Source organism: Peromyscus leucopus, chromosome 16_21 (genome assembly GCF_004664715.2).
Source record: "Peromyscus leucopus breed LL Stock chromosome 16_21, UCI_PerLeu_2.1, whole genome shotgun sequence".
Classification (NCBI taxonomy): Eukaryota; Metazoa; Chordata; class Mammalia; order Rodentia; family Cricetidae; genus Peromyscus; species Peromyscus leucopus.
The window spans coordinates 36,361,419-36,372,326 of record NC_051084.1 but is presented as its reverse complement, the minus strand read 5'-3'; the positions used below and the strand labels follow the sequence as shown (position 1 = coordinate 36,372,326).

Below are 10,908 nucleotides of genomic sequence, written 5' to 3'. Positions count from 1 at the left end.
AACAATGACGGACGAGTCAGGCTCAGGAAAGCACCCCGAAGTGGATCAGAGACCCACAGAGCTGCACAGTCAGCGGGTGAGGATGAGGGGGTGGCTTGGGCCGCGCCCTGGCAGGCGACTCAGATGTCAAAGTTGCACATTTCACAGCCATAAAGTGGTCTGCCTTGTCCCGGAAGAGGGACACTCTCAGAGCTTGCTCCGCGGGACTTCCGGCAGCGGCCGCTGCAGCCGCCACACCACCTTGACCGGCTCAGTGGCGTGGTCCAGCTCTCGGAGGCCGCCCAGGTCGCCGGTCTGGCTGTACCGCTGCAGGGCTGGCTGGAGCACCGTTATGGGAATGCTGAAGTTCAGGTGTGGGTAGGTGGCGCCCGTGTTGTTGTCCCGAGTGTTGCTGGCAACGATGCCTGTTGGAGGCGAGAGCAGTGAGGACGTGAAGCAGCAGGTGGGGTATCCACGGCCCCACCCAGGGGGGACCTTCTCCTGGGAGTCTGGAAACCCCTCTCCCCCAGTGACAGGTGCTGAGCTTTCTGCCATGGCTTCTGCTCCTCGTACCTCACCCACCTCCAGCCATGATCTCCTTCGTACCATCCATATGAAATAGCCTAGCCAACTTCTTTGGTCATCTTTCTCTCCCACCCCAAAGGGCAGGATTCAGTGTGTGTTCCCACAGCCTGTGCAGAGGCCCTCAAAACAACCACCAAATGAACCAAAGGCAAAAAATGAGCCAGACTCACATTGCTTTGGCCTGCTCTGCTGGTTAGCTTCATGTCAACTTGACACAAACTAGAGTAATCTTGGAAAAATCAAACTTCAGTTGAGAAAATCACCCTATCACATTGGCCTATGGTGGATCTTCTTGACTGATGGGGGAAGGCCCAGCTCACTGTAGGTGGGTACCCTAGGCTGGAGATACTGGGTGCTCTAAGAGAACAGGCTGAGCAAGCCATGGAGAGCAAGCCAGTAGGCAGCACCCCTCCAGGGCCCCTGCATCAGCTCCTGCCTCCAGGTTCCTGCCCTGTTTGAGTTCCTGTCCTGACTTCCTTCAATGATGGGACTATGATGTGTAAGTGTGCTGTGGGATGATCCTTCTGTATGCTGTGAATATACAGTACTCTCATTGATTAATAATAAAGCTGTCTGGCCTATGGCAAGGCAGGATAAAGTTAGGCCAAACAGTCAAACTGAGGACTCGAAGAAGGATGGAGTTGAAGAAGACACAAGCGAGCCACCCAAGAAGTGAGATGCCAGAGGACCAGTCAAGTCACAGTCACGTGGCAATACATATATCAGTGGAAATGGGTTAATTTAAATGTAAGAGCTAGTTAATAAGCCTGAGCCATTGGCCAAACATTTGTAATCAATAAGCTTTTGTATGATTGTTTGGGCCTGGGCAGTCAGGACAGAAAAGCTCCACCTCCGTTTACATACGGCACTCAATGGTTAAAAGCATTTGTTACTCTTGCAGAGGACCCAGGTTTGAGTGCCAGCACCCACAATGGCAGCTCACAACCATCTGTAGTTCTAGTTCCAAGGGATCTGACCTTCGTGAGCACCATGTTCATGGTGTACATACATACATACATACATTCAGAAAAAAAATATTCATACACATAAAATAATAAAGAAAATAGACAAATCTAAAAAAAATATTTCAGAGAAACCATTTTATACTTACAAAGGGCTCAACTAAATGCTGGTGCCCCTGTGTATTAATATCCAAATACAGAAGCTACCTTCATGCAGCTACTACCCCCTCTACATTAATATCTTGTCATCAAAAAGAAAAATGTTACAACCAGGCTGGCCTTGAACTCACTGAGATCCTCCTGCCTCTGCCTCCTGAGTGCTGAGATTAAAGCCGAACACCACCACATCTAGCCTTCACTAGGCACTTGTTTCTAATCCTCCTGCCTCCGCTGCTGGGCTTTAGGTGTGCACCACCACCATACCCAACATCAACCCGACACTGTAAAGCAAAAACCAGGTAGCTGAGGTGGCTTGGAGGGTAAAGGCGCCCGCCCCACAGGCTGATGACGCGAGCCTGACGTTGGAGCCATTGGTGGAAGGAGACAGCCGACGCCCGAAAACTGCCAGGGAGGACCTCCACACTTGTGCCATAGCACGTGTGCACCTGTAGTTATAGACACAGATGCACCTGCATGCAATAGCAATAAATACCTTTAAAAGGGCTGGAGAGGGGGCGTGGCAGTTAAGGGCACTTGTTCTTACAAAGGACCTAGATTTGGTCCCCAGCATCTACATAGTTCCAGAGGATCTTATGCTCTCTTCTGGCCTCCACAGACACCAGCATGCACATGATGCACACATATACATGCAGGTAAGACATTCACACACATAAAATAATCTTATTTTTTTTTTTTGTTTTTTTTGTTTTGTTTTTTTGAGACAGAATTTCTCTGTGTAGCCCTGGCTGTCATAGAAGTTGCTCTGTAGACCAGGATCTGCCTGTCTCTGCCTCCCAAGTGCTGGGATTAAAGGCGTGCACTACCACCACCCGGCTTAAATTAAAAAAAAAAAAAAAAAGAGGTTGGCTGTGGTGGCTCATGTCTATAATCCCAGCATTCAAAAGGCTATGTCAGGAGGACTGCTCTGAGTTCAAGAACTACCTAGGCTTCGCAGTGAGTTAAGGGCAGCTTGACCCTGGTCTTGAAGAAAGCGAAGAACCTGCCCACAAGTGTGAGCCACTTGCTGGAGCTGTGACGCACAAGGAGGAAGATTTGCAATTCTAGCTGGACACTGGAGTTGAAAGCAAGTGCAGACACACAGGCTGCCAAGAGTAAGGCTCACCACTGCAGGAGACAAGCGTTGGAATAAGCGAAGGCAGAAATAACGGCGGCCAGCAGCACAGGCCAAGCAGCGCTACACACGCAGCCTGGGAGGCGCCGTGTGGGGCTGTATGCTGTGCTAGCAAAACAAGACTCCAGTTGGGTGGTTTTGTTCCTTCATTGGTTTGTCTGGTGCTATAGATCAAACGCTCTACCAACTCTGTCTTAAAAAATCCTGACTTCAGTATGGTGGTGGTGGTGGTGGTGGCGGCGGCGGCGGCGGCGGCGGCGGCGGCGGCGGCGGCGGCGGCACACGCCTTTAATCCCAGTACTCGGGAGGTAGAAGCAGGTGGATCTCTATGAGTTGGAGGCCAGCCTGGTCTACAGATTGAGTTCTGGGAAAGGCTCCAAAGCTACATTGAGAAACCTGTCTTAAAAAAAAAAAATCCTGACTTCATCACCAAGCTTAAAAATTGGTGGTCTACGCCTGTAGTCCCAGTACTTAGGAGGTAGAAGAGAATTAGGAATTCAAGGTCATCCTCGACTATGTATTACATTTGAGGCCAGTCCAGGCAACATGAGACCCTGCTGTCTCAAAGCAAAACAAGGACTGGACAACCACATATACAGTAAAAAGGTTCCCCTCTTGACACATCCTGGGTCATCACTAGGCTTCCAAGTCAGTCTGGTGAGTTAAGCAGTGTCTGCCCACTGACCTTGCCTTGCCCTCCACCCCGCTGTCTTCACCCCTGCCTTGTCCTCCACCCCGCTGTCTTCACCCCTGCCTTGCCCTCCACCCCGCTGTCTTCACCCCTGCCTTGCCCTCCACCCTGCTGTCTTCACCCCTGCCTTGCCCTCCACCCTGCTGTCTTCACTCCTGCCTTGCCCTCCACCCCGCTGTCTTCACCCCTGCCTTGCCCTCCACCCTGCTGTCTTCACCCCTGCCTTGCCTTCCACCCCGCTGTCTTCACCCCTGCCTTGCCTTCCACCCGCTGTCTTCACCCCTGCCTTGCCTCCACCCCGCTGTCTTCACCCCTGCCTTGCCCTCCACCCCGCTGTCTTCACCCCTGCCTTGCCCTCCACCCCGCTGTCTTCACCCCTGCCTTGCCCTCCACCCTGCTGTCTTCCTGCTCTCATTCACTATTTCACAAGCCAGCTCCATAGACTTTTGAGTTTGTGACACCCCCCACCCCGACCAACCCATCTCCTAAATTTCACAGACTAAACGGGATTTAGTGACTTACCCAAGGTCACAGAAGTGACCAGAACCTGGAGAGGGCCAAGGGCCTAGCTAGCTCTCCGCCCTCCCAGCTCAGAGGCCGATTAGCTGAAAACTTTGGCTAACTAACACGGGACAAGGTCCACCATCATCCCGGAAGGGCCTCCCAAGATGGATGCAGGGTATCTCTGGCAGGATCAAGGCTCTGGCAACAAGGAGATGGAGAGCGAAAGGAACTAGTTACCCAAGAGGTCCCCTGAGCGTGTGGAGAAGAGGGGTCCTCCGCTGGAGCCACCGTGAACGGCACACGTGGTCTGTAGCATCACTGGGGTATCATCCACATGCACCACGGCCGACAGGATGCCTGAGGTCACCGAGGGCCCGCAGGCCTGGCCAAAGACCCCGAAGCCCACCACACTGACAGGCTCACCTGCCGGAGAGGGAAGGAGAGAAGCTGGGTACCTCCATTCTACGACACTCGCTTCCCACCCCCTCCAAAGGTCTGGTCCTCTCCCCTTTGAATTCCTGTTCATCCCCTCACGCGCTCCTAGGCACCTTCCCCAGGAACCTTGCAGGGAGATGCAGAATTCTTTGTGTTCGCAGTAGCACGTGTCCAACCACTATTCTGGAGCACCAGGCAGACAGATGCCCAGTCCTGACTCCCTTACTTAACAGGGCAGTCACCTTGGGGCTGTTGGCACCTACTCCTATGTGTAGTTAATATGCATCTCTCTCTGGGACCAAGTCTCTTGGTGAAGACAGGGTGATGATGGCCAGGAGGTGGCCCCATCGTCTTCTCCAAGTGCCATGAAGGAACAAGGCACAGGCTAGTGCATCACAGGCGTAGCTCACCCAGTCCAGAAAGCATGGCAGCCCCATTGGACAAAGGTGCAAACCGAGAGGGGGCAGTTAAGTGTGTGTGTGTGTGTGTGTGTGTGTGTTGTGTGCGTGTGTGTGTGTGTGTGTGTATGTGCGTGTGTCTGTGTATATGTGTGTGTATGTGTGCATGTGTATGTGTTGTGTTTGTGTGTGCATATATGTGTGTATATGTGCGTGTGTGTGTGCATATATGTGTGTATGTGTGCGTGTGTGTATGTGTGTGTATGTGTGCATGTGTGTATGTGTGTGCGTGTGTGTGTGCATGTGTGTGTGTATGTGTGTGTATGTGTGCATGTGTATGTGTGCATGTGTGTATGTGTGTGCGTGTGTATGTGTGCATGTGTGTATGTGTGTGTGTGTGTATGTGTGTGTGTGTATGTGTGTGTATGTGTGCATGTGTATGTGTGCATGTGTGTATGTGTGTGCGTGTGTATGTGTGCATGTGTGTATGTGTGTGCGTGTGTGTGTGTATGTGTGTGTGTGTGTGTGTGTGTGTGTGTGTATGGACTCCAGTGGCAGAGCAGAGCTGCTAACACAGAGGACCCATCTCCTTTGTAACTATATGAAATGAGATATTTGGGGCTGGAGATGTAACTCGGTTGGTAGAGTGCTTGCCTGGCATGCACAAACCCTGGGTTGGATCCCCAGGACCCCATAAACAGGGCGTGACAGCACACACTTGTAATCCTAGTACTTAGTAGGAAAAGGCAGGAGGATCACAAGTTCATGGTTATCCTTGGCCATATGGGGTGTTTACTGACAGCTGGGTTACCTAAGACCCTGTCTCAAAAAACAAAATATAGGGCTGGAGAGATGGCTCAGAGGTTAAGAGCACCAACTGCTCTTCCAGAGGTCCTGAGTTCAATTCCCAGCACCCACATGGTGGCTCACAACCATCTGTAATGAGATCTGGTGCCCTCTTCTGTATACATAATAAATAAATAAATCTTTATATATATATATAAAGGAAGACATCTATACTTATGTAGTAGGATCAGACTTTCACCCAGATTATGCCACCGGAACTGCCAAGACCCAGCACCCCGTACCACACGGCTGCAGGCCCTCAATAGGGTGTCCACTTGGCTTGGCGCTTGGGGTGTCTTAATACACAGGGAAGTCTACCATAAGAACGCAAAAGTTCCACTGAAGCTCCCAACTCCTTTGCTCAGCAGGAATGGGGAACGGAGCCAGCTCTTGGGTCAGTCTGGCATGGTTAGTGTCCACACTGACCTCTGCCTGGGGCCCAGCCTGGTCCCCTACCACATTGGACCCTTTGTCCTTTACCTTCATGGAAGTGCTCGGCGGGAACAGGCGTGGGAACCCCGTTCAGGTCCTCTTCCAGGCTCATCACTGCTATGTCGTATGGCGAGGTCTCCTGAGTGGCAAACACCACGCGTCCCCAGATTGCCACATTCCTGGGGACACAGGAAACAAGGGACAAGCTAGCCTTTCTGATGCCTTAGCACTGGGGAGAGAGCAATATGAAAGACAATAAAATTCACGGGCTGAGCTGGCTGTGGTGGCACACACCTTTAATCCCAGCACCTGGGAGGCAGAGGCAGGCGGATCTCCATGAGTTTCAGGCCAGCCTGGTCTACAATGGGACTGTCTTTTTTTTTTTTTAAAGTTATAGACTAAAGTCAGAACATACGGGTGTATATGCCAGCCTGAAACCTTAACCAGATGTGCTTTACAAACAGTAGTGCACTTCTATACATGGCTTATACCTTACCATTACAAGCACCGGATACCTAGTGAGTGCTGTGACCAGGCCTTGTTGATGTTTGTAGTCTATTATCTCACCTAGTCTTAACCCGACAAACAAGGCACTGGTTTTGTCCCCTTTAGACGGTGCAGCTGAGGCTCAGAGAGGATGAGCAGCCTTCCAAAAGGTCACAGAGCAAATAATAAGGAGCCGGGGCAAACCCACCAGAACTCGGTGCTACCTCACTGACGGGCAAGCATGGGGGTGTCTGTGTGTGTTTTTTGTTTTGTTTGTTTGGAGACAAGGTCTCTCTACATAGCCCTAGCTATCCTGGAACTCACTGTGTAGACCAGACACCAGGGTACCTTATTTCTACCCACTCTGCAGGGTAGCTGCTCCCAGAAAACCTCGTGAGTTCCTTAAGATCAGCAGTCAAGGCAAGAGAGAGTGAGGAATCTGGGGCGTAGCAGGGCAATCCTCGTTTTCACTATGAAATCACAGCTGTTCAGTTGGCTGCCTGTGGGGCTCTGGGAAAGCTGGGCTGGCTCAGCATGCAAGGCTAACCTCAGAAGTCCAGAAAGGCCTGGACTAAGGTGCTGCTCTGTCTTCAGCTAAGTACCTGGGGCTACAGAGGAAACAGAATGATAGAAAACCATGCCAGGAAGCCAAGGCTACTGGCCCATTGCCAGAGCGAGAAAAGAGGGTAAAGGTGTCTCTCTCTACAGAGGGAGTTAAGGTGACCGTGTAAAGTCCCTGCCTAGCTGTACTCTGGGGCTGCTCAGACTGTTCGGAACACAGCCATCTGCACGGGCCCAAGCTCTTTCGTTTTAAAACCCTCATCTTCCGGTGGCAGGGCAGCCCTGGTGAGGCTCTGAGGGAGCTCTGACCGGGTAGGCCCAACTCATCACCTCAGGGCCTTCAATTACCTCTTACACTTAGTCTTGGCGGACTGACGCCCTTAGGGTAAGTGTTCTCTGGCCAAAGGGCTTTAACCGGGCTGAAACTGCAAAGCTAAGAGACAGAGGATGTTTGATGTTTGTGGCCCAAAGAGTTTCAGGCTAGGTGAGGGGTTCAAAGGCACCCAGTCCTTCCTGCCTATAGTCCATGGGTTCCCATGCTAAGAGCTGCCTGTGTCTAGCAGTTTAATCAAGTCCCACTGCGGCCCACCAGGAGGCCCAGATCCCCACATGGGGTAGTGGTTGTCAAAAAAGAACCGAGGTCTCTAACAGTCTCTACAGGACTTAAGATTATCTGACATGGCCTCCACACTGGTGGCACCTGGTCAGGGGAGGCAGCCCTGGACCTTACTTGGGGGTGGCTGAGTGCACCAGGACCCTGGTTGCTTCCCGGGGAGCCACGTGCCGGCAGGTCACCACCAGGTGCGGCGCCACGGCCACTCCGGAGCCCCACACAGTACCACACTCCACCAGCACGGCCGCAGCCGCCCACGGGGGTCCGAGGTCTCGCAGGGGCGGGCCCCGGGGCGCGCCCACCTCGGGCGGCAGCAGCGCCGACAGGGAGGCGGAGCCGGGATGCAGGCGGGCGAGCGCGGAGCGGGCCACCTGGAGCAGCGGGGCGGCGGCGCAGAGCAGCGTGAGGCCCACCCACTCGCGGGCCTTCCAGCAGAGCGGCGCGGCCACCAGCGCCACCAGCGCGCCCGCGGGCCGCGCCGCGAACACTCCGCCGCCTTCCGTGCCGGGCAGGCAGCGTGCATCGGTGAGCAGGAGCGGCCCTGCAGCGTTGCTAAGCACGCCACGGCTCAGCGTGTTGAGGAAGATGTCCGGGCAGAAGGCGCCGAACGGAGAGCCGCAAGCCAGCAGCGGCGAGCCCTTGGCCACGGTCCCCAGCGGCGCCACGGCCACGGCCGGCCCCCGCCTCTCCGCCGCCACCGCTGCCGCCGCCGCCGCCGCCGCCGCTGCGCCGGGCCGCACCCGCAGCAGCGCGAACCAGCCGAGCGCACGCAGCTGGTCCTCCTCCTCCTCCTCCGACACCGCGTCGTCGGGCGCCGAGCTCACGAAGTGCCACTGTTCGGCCGCTTCGGCCCCGAAGAGCCGTGCAAAGTGGGAGCGGAAGGCCGGGCAGCTGAGCAGCAACAGCAGCTGCGCGGGCCGCGGGGGCTGCAGAGGCCGTGCGCGGGCCCGGCTGGCGGCGCCGGGTTCGAGGCCCAGGCCCGCACACTGAGGCGTACACAGCCCCGGGAGCTCCTGCTCCGCGCGACCGGCGGGGCTGGCAGCCGTAGATCTCCACTGCACGTGCAGGCGCAGGTCATCGCTGCAACTGTCGCCCGGCAGGAAGGTGGCACCCGTCCGGGTCAGCGCCGCGCTGCCCGTCCGCAGGAAGGGGGTGAAGATGCCCCCGTGACAAAGCACAAGGCCTGGGCTGCGGCTCAGGATCACCCCGCTGCAACTCCACGAGCCTGCGTCAGGCTGCCCGGCCCGCGAGGCGCTCACCACACAGCCCGCCTGCTCCGCCACCTTCATGGAGGGACCCCACTGCCGTCCCATGGTTTCCCCAAAGCGTCGCACAACGGCTGTCACCTCAGGGCGACCGGCGCAAGCGCTGACTCAGGTCTCCTCGTCTAGCCCGATTGGCTAAGCCCCAAGCGACCGCCCCCATTGGCTGGGCATAGCGCCGAGTACCGATTGGCTACTGGTGCTTATCCTCCTTTCCCCGCCCTCTGGTTTATCCAACCTGGGACCCTTGGGAAAGAGGTTCTCAGGAGGAAGCTCCTGGGCGACAGACGTGTAGCATCACAGGGATACCGACAAGGACGGTACTCTCCAGTTGAATCTGGTACTTGACAGCATGTAACTGGTCCCCACAGCCTCTGCACAGGTGGAAGCAGCCTCTATCCCTGAACCCTTGGTGGATGATCTACTCTGATTTCTAAAGTAAATCCTGTAACAATCCACCAGGGGGCACACCACTCCCAAAATTACTCCTAGGACAGCTATCAAAATTCCCACACCACCAATCTAGCTTTAGAATCATTTGTTTTTGAGACAGGGTCCCACCATTTAGTCCACACTGGCATCGAACTCTGGCGATCCTTCTGCCTTCCTCGGCCTTTTACAGTCCTGGGATTGAAGCTGTGCACTACCACACACAGGTTATTTAGCCATAGATTATACTAACAAGCATGCACATTTCACATGACATTTCTAACCACCACTCAGGATTTATGTTAAACCAGGGGGTAAATATTTTGTCTTTAAAAGTCCAGATGAAAACAGGTCAGGTTCTGTGGGCTATGCGGTATTCACCACCAAATACTCAGCACACAACCCAAACAGCCTCATAAATTCGAATTTCCTACATAGTGTGTATCACAAGTGTAAAAATCAGGACTGGAGAGAGCACTCAGTGGTTAAGAGCCATAAACCATAGACCCTAGTTTGGGTCCCAGTACCCACACGGCAGCTGACAATTGCTTCTAATTACAGTTCCAGGGTATCCAATGCCCAATTCTGACACCTGCTGTCTCCTGCATTCGAGCTGTACATAAACTCAGGCAGGCAAACACACATACACATAAATACAATAAAAATGATGAAAACTTCACCACTTTCCAAATTATGGCTGAGCACAGGTAAGAACAGGTATGTTTGGAGAGACTTCATGAGCCTCCCCAGAGCAGTGCTTGAATCACTAACACGTGCGTTAATGTCTAGTAAGACTTCTAGCATATCTGTGAGCATTAGTGAAAAAAATACCCATTTGCTGTTTTGTTGTATAACTTCTCTGAATAAAATACTGTGATGTTGCTTTCCCAATCAGCACACCTAATGCTTCCAAATGCTCCCGGTGATACAAACCTGAGAAGGGAAAATGGAGGATCGGGGCAGAAACGGAATAGAGCAGCCTTCCCAGGGTAGGCAGTCCTGGTTGGCCGACACAGACGACCACAAGATCTCTTACTTCCCCAACTTCCTGGCAATTGACACTTTCTCTCTAGAATCCAACAATTCTCCCTCAATGCCCCTCAAGCCCCCAGCACCCTCCGTTCCTTACCAAGCTTTTCTGTTTAGAACAGACCACAGTACAGAAGTCAGAGTCAGCCAGCAGCAGCCCGGGTTAAGGACCTCAGTACTAGACTCACACTCAGGTTCCTCTCTGCCCCCAGCAAACATGTCCTTTGCCCACAGAACCATAGTCTTTTTCCACTGTAATGATGACCACAGGGCACATCCAGCATGGTCCTTACCTTTAATCCCAGCACTCAGGATGCAGAGATCTCTGTGGGTTTGAGGCCAGCCTGGTCTACAGAGTAAGTTACAGGACAGCCAGGAAACTCTGTCTTGAAAAACAAAAACAAA

General features: G+C 53.6%; 1 protein-coding gene across 1 annotated transcript in view; it reads right to left on the bottom strand.

Moving 5' to 3' along the window:
- The window catches only part of Tysnd1 (trypsin like peroxisomal matrix peptidase 1), a 9,541-nt gene extending 376 nt beyond the window's left edge, over positions 1 to 9,165 (bottom strand). The window contains exons 1-4 of the mRNA XM_028886174.2: positions 7,901 to 9,165; positions 6,172 to 6,302; positions 4,250 to 4,435; positions 1 to 404 (exon numbers count right to left, since the gene is read on the bottom strand). The exon at positions 1 to 404 is cut by the window's left edge and continues 376 nt beyond it. Coding sequence (XP_028742007.1) covers positions 187 to 404; positions 4,250 to 4,435; positions 6,172 to 6,302; positions 7,901 to 9,096 — 1,731 coding nt within the window. The 5' untranslated portion in view covers positions 9,097 to 9,165 and the 3' untranslated portion in view covers positions 1 to 186. The remainder of the gene's footprint in view (positions 405 to 4,249; positions 4,436 to 6,171; positions 6,303 to 7,900) is intronic.
- Between the last annotated feature and the right edge of the window lie 1,743 nt (positions 9,166 to 10,908).